General features: G+C 28.4%; 1 protein-coding gene across 1 annotated transcript; it reads left to right on the top strand.

The window, feature by feature from the left end:
• Nucleotides 1–5119: 5119 nt before the first annotated feature.
• On the top strand, nucleotides 5120–6166 carry LOC119995252 (E3 ubiquitin-protein ligase RGLG4-like). Its single transcript, XM_038841702.1, has 5 exons — nucleotides 5120–5225; nucleotides 5410–5544; nucleotides 5660–5773; nucleotides 5861–5958; nucleotides 6065–6166. The coding sequence occupies exons 1-5, from the start codon at nucleotides 5120–5122 to the stop codon at nucleotides 6164–6166; spliced, it is 555 nt and encodes a 184-aa protein (XP_038697630.1).
• Nucleotides 6167–17921: the final 11755 nt, after the last annotated feature.

The following is a 17921-nucleotide window of genomic DNA, read 5'->3' as shown; positions in this document are numbered from 1 at the left end:
ATTTGAGGAGGGTGCGGCAAAAGAAGCTGCGAATGACAGAATCAATAGCACTTCAAGGTGCAAAAGAAAGAATAATGTTTTGAAAGGCATGGCGAAGGATGGTTGTTAGGAGGTGAGGTTTAGTGCGGCATTATATAGGAGATTTAGACAAATGATTTATTGGTTAATGACCTTAATTTCCACACGGCAAAGAAAAATTGGTTTTTTAAGGCCGGCAACACCATTTTATTTCTTGTCATCTTCGGTTTAACTTATTCATGTTAGAGATAGAAACTTTAATGTATTGTGTGTAATCATGGATTATTATGCAAATGAATAACAATCAAACTTATTCTACCGTATAGGTTACGTTGAATGACGGGTCGTTGGCTGAAATGGTGAACTTAACTGTGGTAACTCTTAACATAAACAGAATGTCGTGAGTTCAAGTCTCATGAATGTTTTCATTATCACAATTTACGAAATGGGCCCTTGTTCAATCCAGCATGTGCAAATATCAACCTGCGCTATCTTCATGGACCTCATTGAGTGTCGACTCAAGTCTTAACTAGTCAATGAAGGTTGTAGGGTTTTTCATGTAGCCTAAAATTTACCAATCAAAAGTTCAGTGAGTAGTTAGGTGGATTCTACGTTTAAAAAAATAGTACAGGTTACGTTGATGTTTTGAAGTTTGACAAAGTAGCATGATGCTAAGTAGAGTATGGACATGAGTTAGACTTCTGATTTTGCAGGAAAAGAACCCGAAACCTTGTAAGAAGAAATTTTATGTATATTATTATCCTTTCAACATAGAGGGAGCAGTCCTGCATATAATTTAATTTGTACCTACCAATAAATACTACTTTTTGGCAAAAAAATCCAATAAAATACTTTGTGTCATTTTCTATGCCCAGTGACTTTGAAATAACTTTTGGCCGTTCATATTAAATTTAAAAATCAATTATTTTTATCTCAAAGACCTAGAGAAAGCCCATGTCTTTGGAATCTCTTGAACTTGAAAGATTGGTATGGTCAAGTCAAGTCCAAGTCTACGTAGCATGGAACGAGTAATATGGGGGTTGGTCTATTGGTCACTCAACTCCAATTTCGGTAAATATATATATATATATATGTAATGTTAACAAGAACTATGAGTTGGGCTTATGCTAGTCAAATTGGACCCATTACATTCATAGTTTACAACTTGTGAAAGTTCATGGAAAGAGTGATCCATCATCAATGTATCTGTCAGGAAGCAATATAGACCGTCCAAATCATACATTTTGGCAAATTATAAGCTAAAATTCTATTTTGTTTGTAATTTTTAAATTTTTACAAAATTTTTATAAGTATAAATTATAAATTTATAAATTTAATTTTAAGTTTGAAATTATTATTTAGAAAGTTTATTATTAATTGATATTATCTAAAATTTTTGAAAATATTACTTTAAAAAGGGAAAAAAAAAGAATGACAAAATAGGATGTGTCATAAGCTTCATTTACGTTGCGATTATACTAGCGTTTTTGCACCGTTTGATGCATTGTCCCCCGCTAGCGAGGACACTATCGTATTCGCTATGGGATGATACTTTTGGGAATGCAACCTATCTATTGGAAATCTGTGGTCCATTCGGCTATTTTGTGGGCTAACTCAATGGCTGCATTATGGGCTTTCCCGACTTGAAAGCATTGGAGACCCTTAACAATGTTGTTCGCTTGGCTAAGACTTGACTCCTCCCGTTGCTACCTGACTGAGGGTCAATAATAGCTGCAATGATGACTTCTAGGAGCATTTACATCAGATTACTTAAATTTGGTTATTTCCCTAGTTAGATAACTAGTCAACAACATAGCTTCATCAGATTATCTATAAGTTAACTATTTTACATAATTGCTATAATGGTTCCATACATTTGGATAAACACTGTAACATTATATACAAAAAATAAAATAACAAAATTTATTTCTCCAATACCAATAAAAGTAATAAAATAACGGAAGTACTACGCATCCATAAAATAAACATCCATAAATTTACATAAACATGTGGCATACCTATGTGGTTTTTTTAATAAAGTTTGTTTTTTTTTTTAATCTATGTGGCATGTCTATCTGGCTTACCACCTAGATTATGTAAATTTATGGATCGAAAAATTATGGACATATATCATTTTTGATAAAATAATAATACTTATAATTAATAAAAGTAAATATTTATCATGCTAGTCTCTCTCCAAAATCGAAAACCATAGTGGATCTCTCATCTCCTTCTCCGTGAGCTTTCTCTAGCGTTGTCATTTTCTTCGTTTATTGTTAACCTTTGAGGGGACACCTATCCTTGTTCTCCATGTTTAGCTTGTCAATAAGGGATCCAGAGACTCTACAATTCTTTTAAAACTAGTGTTTAGACCCGTGCTATGCACGATTCATAAAAAATTTTATAATTTCATTAAAATACTTGATCATAGAAAAACTGACACATAACTTATGTCCAAACTAACACAATGGAACCAAACAATCCAACAATGGGGTCAATGAACTCAATATAAAATCCATGATCTTCAATGGATATCCACATATTCATGAAAAAGACAATTTTCGTGTTTCAAGTCCGAAATCAATGGATTTCAAATAAGCATGCATCCGAGTAGGGGTGGCAAAACTTCGTCTGGTCCGGATGACTGAATTTTTCTGACCCGGATTAAATCAAAGTTTGAACATAAGTTATACGTCCAATTTACTGGGTCCACGTCCAAACACAGAAATCTTGTCGGATTTACTTGTCTGGACCCTAACTCGAATTAAGTAATTGTCCGAATTTAAACCAATTTGGGTATGGTCAATTAAGTACTTCCGAAATCCAATCTGGTTAGGGTTTGGATATATAAATATTTCGTAAACACGTGTTGTTGTTCTACCAAAAACTGACCTGGAACATAATTTTTTGCCACCCTTACATCCGAGCTTTTTAGTAGGAATAGTTGTTGTCGTAAATCTTGAAACTCGATGATTTTCCATGTTGATAACCTGTTCTGATACCACTTGAAAATGTGTATGCTTACACTTTTCATTAATAAACTATTAGAAAAAATTTTCGAAATAATAAACAATAACCAAACTCCACAATTTTTATGAAGAAATCCAAGAGGGAGAAAATATCGAGTCTATAAAACGACTAATCTTGAAACAATCCACTATATATAAAAAAAAAGGTTACAAAATGTAGAGCCTAACTTTGATCACAACCCACCTTAATCTAGTTTATGTTTCTCATAACAAGAATCCACCATTGATTTACGTCATAATCCATCGAGGATTTCCACAAGACGATCTTGCTGGGAATCCACCGAGCTCAAACAAACCTTGGAGTCCACCAAGAGTCTTTGGGTGACCATCTAGACTTCTGAAGTCCACCAGAAAAATTTGTTTGATTTCGTTCTCGACAAAAAAAAACAAAATTTACAAGGATCTTGTGGTATATTTTCCATTTATTCTTAAGGGAGCCTGGTCCAATATTTACACTTACAATTGATATCAATTTTCTCCTCCCTCTCTATGCCTTTGGTTTTTTTAAAGAAAATTCAAATCGATTTAAACATGATGCCTTGCATTTCCCATTTATTTGTTGCAGCTGGTCTAGGCAACCAAGTGGAAATTCAACCGATGTGGTCCTTGTTGATGTTTTTTTTTCATTTTGTTTCAAAGGATATACAAATCAAGGTCCCTATATATCCATCATGCCCTTCACATTTTCTAATTAATGAAACATGGTTAAAATAGACCGTGTTTCACATAGTAAATCTCTAATCATGTCCTCTATTCGATAAACTCAAAATAGACAGTGTTTCACGTAGTACATTTCTAGTCGTGTCTCTATCCATCTCTCCAAAATAGACAGTGTTTCACGTGATAAATTCTTACTCGGGTCCCATATTCTGTCATTTCTCACAATAGCCTGGTGGAGTTTCATTTACATTAAAAGACGTTTTACCAACACTCGAATCTGAAGGAAATCCTTCATCATCGGATAGGGCATACTCAGAGTGGAACACTTTGTCCGACAACCTACAAAAATCTTCCCATGACTGTAGTATTGTATATTTATCATAAGACCAAGCCTTAGCCGTAGATGTCCCTAATTGCGTCTATAAATTCCAGTCGTAGTGACTTCAAACAGTATAGGGTGAATTGCGATGACTCTCCCAAGTACCCCTCCGCATCGTTATCCTAGTTATGACAAACACATTTATAAACACTAATGAAACACCTTTTTTGGATAGTCTACAAATTATATGAAAAAAAATGCCATTAATAAACAAATTAGGCAACATGATCGTATAATTGATTTTAATTGTGTTCCCAACTTTAATCTAAATCTCTATTTGGTTGATGACAATGTTACACAACCACCTAATCTTAATATCCATAAAGGTTAGGCACCTCCACCCGAACCATCCCATCCCCCCAGCGGAGAGGGTTTGACCAAGTTAGCCAAGTGTAACCTCGAAGACTAGTATAGATGAACATAGCACGGGTAACACATATAAAAGACCTAGGAAAAGAAGGGTGTGGGATCACTTTGAAAAAGAAACAACATCAAGTAGCTAGTAGTGAGACGATAGAACAAAAAAAAGGCCGTGTGCAAACAAAAATATAGTTGTCCCAACGGTGGGGGTATCGGTCACTTAGCTAGACATGCACATAAATATGTACCTAAACATACGGGATCAATTTAAGACAACCCACTCTTTCACGATAGGAGTCTAGCATCGTTAAATTATGATCATATAAAAAAAATAAACGTGAATTAGCTAAATTTATTGTTAGACTTGGTCTTCGGTTCGTTTCAGTGAAAGTGAACGTTTTGAAAGATTTGTTCAAACATGTCTTAGGAAAATTTTATCTACACACCACTAATCTACTATCTTTATACCACTTTTTAATTTTTTTGTACTTTACGTAAATATCCTTTTATACAATGATATATTAGCCCTTAAACTAAAATTTTAAAATAAATAATTTTTACTTATTTAATTAGAGACTACTAAGTTTACACCAGAATTCTCCAAAAAAAAATTTAGTTTTCACGTCAAGAAACATTGCAGAGCAATATTAATTTCATTGAGAAATTGTAGAAGATGGAAGATGACGAGTTACATAAGGATTATACGAATAAATATCAGCTACAACATCTCGAAAACAATATTGTCGACAATGAAAAGAATGATCATAGTGAAGATATAAGTATTTTAAGGTTTATTTTACTTTTTTGTACGATTCATAACATCGTGCCGTTCTTTTGTTTTATAAACGACATATCTTACCGTTTGTGAGTCAAGAAAAGACAGAGTGTGCTGTTTTATGGGATAAAAAACGTCATAATGTGCCTTTTTTGTCATTATATCGGCTAAATATGTCGATTTTTGAGGGAAAAATCGGTTGGGCTTGCACGCCATTGGCGATACGCCTAATCCATACAAGAAAGCAATCTCAATCATTAGAAAGGCTCTGGCTCCTTTTGATGAAGACAACTTGATCCCTTACTTTGGATTTGGCAACGTCGGTAAATTAATTAGTCTGCTCCTCTCTCAAGTTTATAATGAATAATCCTACGGTCTTTTCATTCCATCTTTTCTGATAAAGAATCATTGATTGGATTTTTTTTTTGTTCATTATAGCCACTACTCATGATCAAGAAGTTTTTAGCTTTCACGGTGATCATTCATCTCGTCATGGTTTTGAAGAAGTTTTGTCCTGCTACAAAAGTATAGTCCCAAACTTGAGACTTGCAGGTCTGATTTCCATCCAATGTGTCATCTGATCAAGCAAATTTGCAACACAGTTTGGCTCCCATTGATTAATTATGTTATTACTTTCAGGGCTGACGTTGTATGCACCGATAGTTGAGGCTGCCATTGACATTGTGGAGAATAGTGGAGGCCAGTACCATGTCTTAGTCATCGATGCGGACGGCCAGGTACAATAAGAAGCTCAATCTGTTGTCTATGTTTATCTCTAAAACATTTGCAATGCCATTGCTAGTCGCTATAATGTTGTCCGTTTCACCTGCTTCTTCTAGGTAGGAAATGAACTTCGAATCTGGTGTGGAGAATCGATTGCAGCAATCGTCTGATGTAGGAGAGTGTGAGGATGAATTTGGGGTTAAAGAGACAAAGTGTGTGTAAACTTAATAATAGAATTTATAATCTCACACATCAAGGATAAAGTGGTCTTTTCACTACATTTTTGTGTGTAGACTTATATTTTTTTGATGTAAACTTATCATCATGTTCAAAAAGTTGTGTAAATATAGTAGATCAGTCATGTGTAGATAAAATTTCCCCATGTCTGAATCTACCTTTAAACATATTTATATAAATACTATTAGGACATAAATTATTGATTTTTATGAAGATTATAAAAATTTGAATCGTATTATATTATGTATTATGAGATCCTAAGTTTCTATAACTTCGGATTTATGAACTGATAGAAAATCTTAGTTGAGTACATTTGCATTACTGCATATTACTAAGACGATGATTGAAAAGTACAGAAAACGTATAATTGCATATAAAACTATTAACTTTCCACATAGTGGCACAAATATTACTAGAACAATTGATGAAAAATTACAAGATTTTCAAGTCGTATATAAAATAATATCAATATATTACGGAATGTTGAACTAAAGGGTGATGTATTCCATTTGCACTGCATGTTGTTGTAAATCCACTCCCATACACAAAATCCACATTCTCATACATACTAACAATATTATCCGTTTTGGGTTGTTCGATTCCCATGGATACATATCGGGACCGCACGACTTTATTTCTCCTTAGGCCCAGCAAGTGGGCTAAGACCAACTCACATGAGCCTAAGAAAATGTCTTGTTGGATGTGAAGGGATGGGCTTAAGTTTATAAACCACACATGGTTGGTTATCCCAACCGATGTGTGATATTGTTTAACACATGTATCAAATTTTGAATTTAGTTGCTCATTCATGAATACTTTGATGGTGTGATGGTGCATATTAGAAACATTATGAATGCTTTAACTTTCATTGTTTGGAGTCCTAAAAATTTTCAAGCATTTCAAGTTTTCTGTAAATCGCGTGGGAGAAGGGGAAAAATTAGAATGGATGTACCTTCTAGGTGGAATTTCACGTATGAAATGTTATATAGTTGATTGTTTGGAATACAAGAATGAGTTTAGTGGATTTATTGCAATGACAGGTAGAGGAGACGTTAGCCTAAACAAATTAGATTGGGCATTGGCTAAAATGTTAAAAGAATTTCTAGGTGTTTTTTTATGACGCTACAAACATTCTTAATGCTAGTGATTATCCTACTTCTTATATAGAAGCAAGACAAATTTATATAATAAATATAGCAGTTGCTAGGTGTAGAAATATGCCCATGATGTCTTGTTTTTGCAAGGAGTTTTTGATACTAGACGGAAGCTAATTACAAAAATCCACGTGAATGATTGGTAAAAAAGTGCCAACCTAGTTGAGATGTTTTCAATCGACTGGCCCAATCCACACTAGTAGCGGGCCATCATATGGACTATGCCTAGGCAGGCCGTCTTGATCCACATTACACCTCTAACTATACTTGTTTTTCAATTTTTTTAAAAAAAATTCAATACGCCTCCACCCTAGTAGCGGGCCATCATATGGGTTGTGCCTAGGCAGGCCGTCTCGATCCACATTACACCTCTGATCATACCTATTTTTGAAATTTTTTAAAAAAATTCAATACGCCTCGGCTTGATCCACATTACACCTCTAACTATACCTATTTTAAAATTATTTATTAAAAAAATTCAATCAATTTAAACATGATGCCTTCTATTTCCTATTTATTTAATTTTCTTGTCTAGGCAACCAGATTGAGAGAATACCAAAGGAGACATTATCTAGGTAACCTAATTGTGATGTTTTCAACCGATCGGCCCAGCCCACCCGAGTAGTGAGCCATAATGTGGGCTGGCCCGGCCCACATTATACCTCTAACTATACCTATTTTTAAATTATTTTAAAAAACAATTCAAATCAATTTAAACATGATGGCTTCAATTTCCTATTTATTTAATATCCTTGTCTAGGGAACCAGATTGAGAGAATACCGAAGGAGACATTGTTGATTTCTTTTTGTCTTAAAAGATATAAATCCATCATGCCCTTTACATTTCCTAATTAATTAAATATAGTTAAAATTAATTAATTAATGATTTCCATAAAAGTTTGATTAACAACCCTCTTGTATCGTCCGTCACCATTTGGGTATCCATCCACATATTTGCCTATATATTAGTTAGATTAATCCATCTATTAATTATCTGGGTTCTTACAATATAAGAACAAGCCATTATTGTTGCAGCAAATCTACGCTTTTCTCTCGGAGAAGACATCCATGGTGATTATCATCAACAAAGACTGCAAAATTCAGTATTTTCTGCTTCGCGAGGTAATCCGAAAACACTTCCTGATTTGATATGATTTTCTTCTTCTACTAGATTTTGTTTTGATCGTCTTCATTGCCATCATCATCGATCTCCTCCAGCTAGAACACATATTAATTAAAAGCCTAAATCACATCCTTACATATACATCTATATTTCTCTTTAAAAGTTAAATATCTCTGTTAAAGGTTTTCTTTTTTTCACATTTCCTTTTTTTTGTTTTCTTTTATTCAAGTTTTCAATTTTATTATTCTTCTTTTAGAAAAAAAAAATTGAAATACAAATATTTAACTTTTAAATTATAGAAAATAAATTTTAAAGTTTAAAGTTTCCAAATTTAAGAGGATTTTATTATTATTTTTTCTCTCACTCATTCTTATGACGTGTTTGTTTAAAAATGCCTCAAGTAGAAACAAAAATTAGAAATAATAGCTACAAATAATAATTGAAAATTGACAACAAGAAAAATATAAAAAGAGAAAAATTAGAAAACAAGTTTTCTCGTTTTATGTGAATTTTTCATATGTATCCTCATAGAAAAATAATTTTTTAAATTATATGAATAAAAATTAGAAGTTTAAAATAAAGATAATAATAGGAAATAAAAAAAATAAGTTTCAAAACATGCCTCAAGTAGAAATGAAAACTAGAAATTAATAATTCAATTGATTAATTGAATTTTCACAACAAAAAACAAAATATAAAAATAGAAATATAGAAAAAAGTAAAATAAATCTTAAATTTAAAGTTTTAAAAATGTTAGAGAACTTTATTATTGCAATAAAATTTAAAAATTAAAAATAATAATTGAAAATTGACAACAAGAAAATTAGAAAACAAAATTTGTCTTTTTGCTCGTGTCTTTTTATCTGAAATTTTCATATGTATCCCTATATCCCTATAGAAAAATAATTTTTAAAAATTATATGAATAAAAATTTAAAGTTAAAAATAAATATAATAATATAAAATTAAAAAAAACTTTCCAAACATGCCTCAGGTACAAATGAAAACTAGAAATTAATAATACAAATGATTAATTGAATGTGACAACAAAAAATAAAATAGAAAAAAGAGAAAAATGGAAAAATAAAAATAAAAATAAAATTTAAAGTTTTGAAAATGTTAAAGAACTTTATTATAGCAATGAAATTATTAATTAAAATTAAAGTTCAAAATCATAGTTGAAAATTGACAAGAAGAAACATATAATAAGAGTAAATTAGAAAACAAGTTACCTGTGGGTCTTTTTATGTTAATTTTTCATAAGTAACCTCATAGAAAAATAATTTTTTAAAATAATATAAATAAAAATTGAAGTTGAAAAATGAAATTAGAAATTTAAATTCAAAATAATAGTTGAAAATTGACAATAAAGAGTACATTAGGAATATAGAAAACGAATTTTCTCTGTCTACTTGTGTCCTTTTATGTTTATTTTTCATATGTATCATCATTGATTTTTTTTGAGTATATAAATAAAAATTTGTAGCTTAAAATAATGATAATAATAGAAAATAAAAAATTATGTTTCCAAAAATATCTCAAGTAGAAATGAAAATTATAAATTAATAATTCAAATTAATCATATAAAATTGGATACAAAAAAACATATAAAAAAGAACAATGGAAAATAAATATAAAATTTTAAAGTTTTGAAAATGTTAGAAAATTTTATTATTTCAATTAAATTAATAATTAAAATTCACATTAAAATTTGTAATTGAAAATTGACAACTAGAAAAATATAAAAAGAGTAAATTAGAAAATTCCGCTTTTTCCTTGTGTCTTTTTATGTTAATTTTTCAAATGTATCCTTATCGAAAAATAATTTTTTAAAATAATATAAAGGAAAAAATTGGAGTTTAAAAATGAAAAATTAGAAATTTAAGTTCAAAATAATAATTGACAATTGAAAACAAGAAAAGGATGTAAAGAGTAAATTAGAAAAGAAGTTTTCTCTTTCTACTTGTGTCTTTTTATGTTAATTTTTCATATGTATCCTTATAGAAAAATAATTGTTTTTAATAATATAAATAAAAACTTGAAGTTTAAAATTAAATTAGAAATTTAAATTCAAAATAATAATTGAAAATTGACAACCAGAAAAATTTAAGAGGAGTAAATTAGAAAACAAGTTTTCTCTTTCTACGTGTGTGTTTTTATGTTAATTTTTCATATGTATCTTTTATAGATTTTTTTAAAATTATATAAATAAAATATTTTAGTTTAAAAATAAAGATAATTATACAAAATAAAAAAATTAAGTTTCCAAAAATGTCTTAAGTAAACATGAAAATTAGAAATTAATAATTCAACTTAATAATAGAAAATTGACAACAACAAAAAATATGAAAGAGAACAATGGAAAAATAAAATATAAATATTAAAGTTTTGAAAATGTTAGAGAGATTTATTATTGCAATGAAAATATTAATTAAAATTAAAATTCAAAATCACGATTGATAATTGAAAACTAGAAAAATATAAAAAGAGTAAATTAGAAAACAGGTTTTCTCTTTTTACTTGTGTCTTTATATGTTAATATTTCCTACGTATCCTTATAGAAAAATAATTTTTTAAATAATATAAATAAAAAATTGAAGTTTAAAAATGAAATTAGATATTTAAATTCATAATTCAATTAATAATTGAAAATTGACAACATGAAAAATTTAAGAAGAGTAAATTAGAAAACAAGTTTTCTGTTTCTATTTGTGTATTTTTATGTTAAATTTTCATATGTATCCTTATAAATGTTTTTAAATTATATAAATAAAATATTATAGTTTAAAAATAAAGATAATGATATAAAATAAAAAAATTAAGTTTCAAAAAATGTCTTAAGTAGAAGTGAAAATTAGAAATTAATAATAGAAAATTAACAACAAAAAACAAAATATGAAAGAGAACAATGGAAAAATAAAATATAAATATTAAATTTTTGTAAATTTTAGAGAAATTTATTAGTAATTGAAATTCAAATTAAAAATCATAACTGATAATTGACAACTAGAAAAATATAAAAAGAATACTAGAAAAATTAAAAAGAGCAAATTAGAAAACAAGTTTTCTCTTTTTACTTGTGTCTTTTTATGTTAATATTTCATACATATCCTTATAGAAAAAGAATTTTTAAATAATATAAATAAAAAATTAAAGTTTAAAAAAGAAAATTAGAAATTTAAATTCAAAATAATAATTGAAAATTGACAGCAACAAAAAAATAAAAAGAGTAAGTTAGAAAACAAATTTTCTCTTTTTATGTTAATTTTCATATGTATCCTTATAGAAATTATTTTAATATTGTATAAATAAAAATTTGATGTTTAAAAATAATAGAAAATAAAAAAGTTGAGTTTCCAAAAACGCCTTAAGTGAAATGGAAATTAGAAATTTATAATTCAAATTAATAATAGAAAATTGACAACAAAAAACAAAATATAAATAGAGAACTATGAGAAATTAAAATATAAATTTTTAAGTTTTGAAAATATTGTAGAACTTTATTATTGCAATGAAATCAATAATTAAAATTCCAAAAAATAATTGAAAATTGACAACAAGAAAAATATAAAATGAGTAAATTAGAAAACAAGTTCTCTCATTTTATTTGAGTCTTTTTATATTAATTTTTCATATGTATCCTTACATAACAATATTTTTTGACATTATATAAATAAAAATTTGAAATTTGAAAGTAAAGATAATGATAGAAAATAAAAATTTGGACATGTACTCTTTTTTTCTTTTTTTTTGTTATAAGTTTTCAATTTCAATATTTGTCTTTTCAGGAAAAAAAATTGAAAGATAAATATTGTACTTTTAAAATTAGAAATTTATTATTTTAATTATTTTTATTTTTTATTTTATTTGAATTTGGAAAAATAAATATTACATATTTGAATTTTATGAAAGAGAAGGAATAAATTTGTCTTTTGGACATATGAACTCGGATCGATGCACATAAGTTTTCAACTTGAAGACAATGTAAGTTGGATTAAAGCCCAGCACGTGACCACAAGGTACTACTTCTCATGAGAATTAAACTCAGGAGTTTCAAGTACATACGGTTTGATTTCAGAGAGATTCACGACTAGCTAAGTTATCACCCAAGTGATTCTCCTTTGAAAACAAATTTATCATTAGTTTCTTTTAACATTTTTTATTCATGAATCAAATGTCTTATATAGGGCATTTACTACTAATAGAGATAATATAGGACTAGCATGGAATCAAATATTAGATATAGGAAGTTTTACTTTTTTGTATTTTTTCTATAAATAGAGATTTCATTGTACGTTCCAAATCATACATTTAATAATAAAAATCTAGTGCCTCGATGGCTTTCAAAGTGGACGTAGGTCTCTCTTGAGGCTGAACCACTATAAAACTTTTTGTCTCTATTTGATTTTATTTTATGATATTTATAATTCTATCAAAAATTACATTGACATCTAATTATAAATCCGCGCTAAAATCAAACAACTTATAAATTAAAGATAGGAAAATTAGCCTAATCTAAAGATAATATTTTTTTAGAGAAACAATTATCTCGAACTCACTTGTTCTTATATAGCCCATAAATTAGTAAAACAAAAATCCAAAAAGAAAATGCACATAGTACATATATTTTTCCTAATTACATTGGAAATTGTATTCATTAAAGAATATATGAAATAGTATGTACAAATAATAATTATTCTTTGTAAATTGCAATTGGGTTTAGGAGTAAATTAAAACACTGAAAAGCTGCCCTACCATATTGTTGGAGAACACCTCCACACAAGATCTCACATTGGAAAGATTGAAGTGTATTGAGTGGTATATATTGTAATGATTGTACCCAAACTCATGAGCTATTGGTTTTTTAGCAAGATTGGGCTACCAACCATTCCTTGTTATATCCAATTTCAAAAAGCCCAATAACTTGGGCTCAACCTAAGGTCCAATTCCTAACACATATTTGAGGTTAACTTTAAACTCTTTTACTATAAAATGAAAACTTCAAACCCTCCCAATCTCATTGTGAATTTTAAGAAGCCCCTCATACAACTACGGTTAACGTGCCGTTCATCAAAAAGACTAAACTAACCTCAAATAATATATTCATGCAAAGTTTCGGAAAAATTAATTTATTATGAGTAAACCATACTTTATATCCTTGAAGTTGCACGTTTTTCTCGTTTCTGTTCTTAAATTTTAAAATTTACCCTAAATATTCTTAATGTTAATAAAATCAATCGAATTATGTCCCGAGACCCATTTTCCGACTATGTAGTTGACAAAAATTGCCTGTGTGACAATCGGAATGAAAAATTAGCATACAAGTGTCATTTTTATAAGAAAAAATACACGTCATTTAATTTACAATATCTAATTTACAAAAAAAAAAAAAAAACTCTTTTCTTCATCTTCATAGAAGAACAAGATATTTTCTTTTGGCCTATCTTCAATTATATGGGTGCAAAGTCTGTAGATCTTTTGTTTTTCCAACTTTTGATTTCATAAGTAATCCATAGTTGATTTATATTTAAGCAAACAGTCAAGGTCGGATGTGTTCAAGGAAGCAAATACCCGACTCTTATCTAATTAAAAGATGTAAGGACAGAAACAAGAAAAACATGTAACTTCAAGGACATAAAGTATAGTTTAACCAATTTATTACTAGTAAATATCTTGTAGCATCCAGCTCGAGTCAGCGTGGCCAGAAGCCTTTGTAGTGTCAAAGTTCTGGTGTTGGGTGAGCTATCAAATGGCGATAAGGCTATCTATTGTCCCACATCACCCAGGGAAAAATGTTAAGTATAAAATATAATAGGTCAAACTTTTAAACCAGTAAAAAGTGATTTTCCTAGGCTCAAACTAGTATGGCAGATGTTGGGCCTAGGAAGACAGAGTTGTGAGGACTAGTATATCGGAAGTTATCTTGAGGGGTCACTTTAGCTCATTTTTTAAAGTATCAGGGCTTGAATGACCCCAAAAAAAGAGTAAATTGGCTCAATTGATCCATTTTTTGAAATATAAGGGCTACTTTGAGACTAATGTCCAAAAAAAAACAAATTTATAGGGATTTGGTTGTATATTTTTCATTTATTCTTAAGGGAGTCCGGTACAATATTTACACTTGCAATTGAGGATCAATTTTTTTCTCCCTCTCTATGCCTTGGTTTTTTTTTAAAAAAAAAATAAAATCAATTTAAACATGATGCCTTGTATTTAGTATTTATTTAATTTTTTTTGTCTATGTATTTCCTATGCATTGGGAGAGAATACCGAAGGAGTCATTGCTGATGTTTTCTTCCTTTTGTTTTAAAGGAGATATATACAAATGGAGGTCCCTACCCTACATATCCATCATGCCCTTCACATTTCCTAACTAATTAAATATAGTTATAATTAATTAATTAATGATTACCATAAAAGTTTGATTAAGAAAGCTCTTGTATCGTCCGTCACCATCTGGGTATACATCCTCATATTTGCCTATATATTAGTTAGATTAATCCATCTATTAATTATCTGGGTTCTTACAACATAAGAACAAGTCATTATTTTTGCAGCAAATCTGCACTTTTCTCTCAGAGAAGACATCCATAGTGATTATCAAAGACAAAGATTGCAAAATTCAGTATTTTCTGCTTCACGAGGTAATTCGAAAACACTTCCTAATTTGATATGATTTGCTGTTCCTACCAGATTTTGTTTTAGAATTGTTCAACTCCCTGTATGAACGAACTTTTGGGAAATTCCAAATCATCATCATCCATCTCTTTCCAGCTAGCACACATATTAGCTAAATCACAACCTTGTATATATATATAAACTCTTGAAAGATATTGGATTGAAGGAAAAAATCTATAATTGGGTTTCCTACGAAATTGTTACCAACGCCATCTTAGATTATTTGTGTGCATAGATGTGTAAGATCTAACATACATACTTCTCTTTAAAAGTGGTAGTCCTCTATTAAAGGTTTTCTTGTCTTGACATGTATTCTTTTTCTTCTTCTTGTTTTTTTTTTTCAAGTTTTAAACTTTAATAATTATAAAAAAATTGAAAAAAGAAATATTTATTTTTTTAGAAATAAAAAATTATAGAAAAATAATAAATTTAAAGGTTTTCAAAGTTTTAGAGAACTTTTACTAAGGATATTTTTTTAAATTACTCATTCTTATGACGTGTCTGTTCAAAATTGCCTTAAATAATAAGAAAAATTAGAAATTACTAATTACTAATTAAAATAAAATTTTCATCAGAATAATCGAAAATTGACAGCAAAACAAATATAAAAAGTGTAAATTAGAAAACAAGTTTTTTTTTGTATGTTGTCTTTTTATGTTAATTTTTCATATATAAAATAAAATTTTCAAGTTTAAAAATAAAGAATATAATAGAAAATAAAAAATTGATAAGAATAAAAGAGAAAAATCAATTAAAAAGAAATTACTTACTATAATCATGTCCATCGCACGGGTTGAAGACTAGTTATACTCCAATAAGAGAGTCTTGTTTATTACACATATTTTGTTTAAAATATGTTTTTTAAAAGGAAAAATAGAATATTGAAAATAAAGAAATAAATTTACTAAATTTATTTTAAATTATATTTTATAATGTAATATGATAATTCGATATCTTTCAAACCCAGAGTTAGATACCAAAGTTAAACCCATTAAGCTTAATTCCTACCAATAACGTACATGTAATTAACATGTGCTTGCATACATATGTAATTTTCCAACTATTGCGTTAGTTTATGGATTTACCAAGTGCATTCTTGAAAAATAGTGACTACTAATTCTCATGTCATTAATTTAAAAAAAAAACAACTCAATTTATTTATTTAATTTTTATTGTGTCAAAAACAAGAGATTTCTTCAAAATTTGAAATATTAGAAATTAGATTTTTAAGTTTTTTGGATTAGAAAACGTAAAAGAGAAAAAAAAATTTTAACCAGTTTAACCATTGGGTGTTTCAATCGAATTAAAATTCTAAAATTTTCTTATAAATTAAGCTTACCATAGTATCTTTATCGTTAAAAAATTTATTTTTGTTGAATTAGGAAAACTAAATATTGTATTCATATTATTTAAAAGAGAAAAAAAGAAGGGACACATGTCAAAATGATAAAAAAAAAAAAAGTTACACTAATTTTATTGTATGGTATAAGCAGCTTAGAAAATAAAATTATATAATATTTTAATCGTTTAAAAGAGAAAAAAATAGAAAATCCATTTTGGTAATTGTGTATTTCAATCAAATTAAGATTTTAACTCTTTTTATAAATTAGTCTTATTATTTTAATTATTATAACTTTGTTGTATTTTCTTTGAATTTGGAAAACATAAATATCATATAACATATTTGAAATATATAAAAGAGGAATTAAAAGAGAAGGAATAAGTATCAAAATAAGATATAAGATATACAAGTCTATGCTAATTGAATAATTAAAATAAATAACAATAATATATACAAAATTAACAAAACAAGTAATATATAGAAGATTAACAACGAGTTATGTTCAGTACTCAATATAATGTTCCAAAACTCAAAAAATGTATGTTGGGCCTCTTGGCCCATGTTTCCTTTTGATGGGCCGCTTAAATATGGAAACAAAAATTCAGGTTCAAATTGATAATTTTTTTGCAATTACTATGTCAATGGTTGAAACTTGAACTGATCAGTGTAATCTCTACCAAGTGTTTTTTGTCATGTTTACTTCTTTTCATACATGTCTTTTTTTATAAAAAAAATTATAAAAATTTAAACTACAAAAGTATAATGAAAAATCAAATTACTAAAATTTTGGAGAATGCTTCTTATTACCATTTAAATTTATCATAAGTAATATCAATATAATTAAATAATAACAGTGAAAAAAGTCGTTATAAATTTTAAAAATGAAGAGAATATATATAGTCCAAACATTGAAACATATAGGAGTACAAATTGCAAAATGAGGAATTGTGAATCATACGCTTCTTATTACAATTTGAATTTATCATAAGTAATATCAATATAATTAAATAATAACAGTGAAAAAAATCGTTACAAATTTTAAAAAATAAACTGAATATACATATAGTCCAAACATTGAAACATATACGAGTACAAATTGCAAAATGAGGAATTGTGAAGCATCTTTTGTTGATGTTGAAGAAGAGTGATGAGAGTATGATGAAACCCTTGATATTTCCTTGGTTCTCATTTCTCATCAGAATACCACAACGGAGAGTAGAGTTGTTGGCTTGTGGAATATAAGGAGGGGGCAATTACACTATTGATAAGTTGGCTTTTAAATAAGTAGATAGGCCTATGACTTTGACCCTAGTTATAAGGCCCTCTTGCGGGTGGCTTTTCAACATTGACGCTTTCATTGAGAGTTGCACATACTTGTGGACAGGTTCGTGGGTTGATATTGTCATAGGCGGGTCTACCCCAAAGCCCATCTCTTGTAGAGTTG

Source organism: Tripterygium wilfordii, chromosome 1 (genome assembly GCF_013401445.1).
Source record: "Tripterygium wilfordii isolate XIE 37 chromosome 1, ASM1340144v1, whole genome shotgun sequence".
NCBI classification, from domain to species: domain Eukaryota; kingdom Viridiplantae; phylum Streptophyta; class Magnoliopsida; order Celastrales; family Celastraceae; genus Tripterygium; species Tripterygium wilfordii.
Note: the sequence above shows the minus strand (reverse complement) of the source record. Positions and strands in the feature narration are given on the sequence as shown.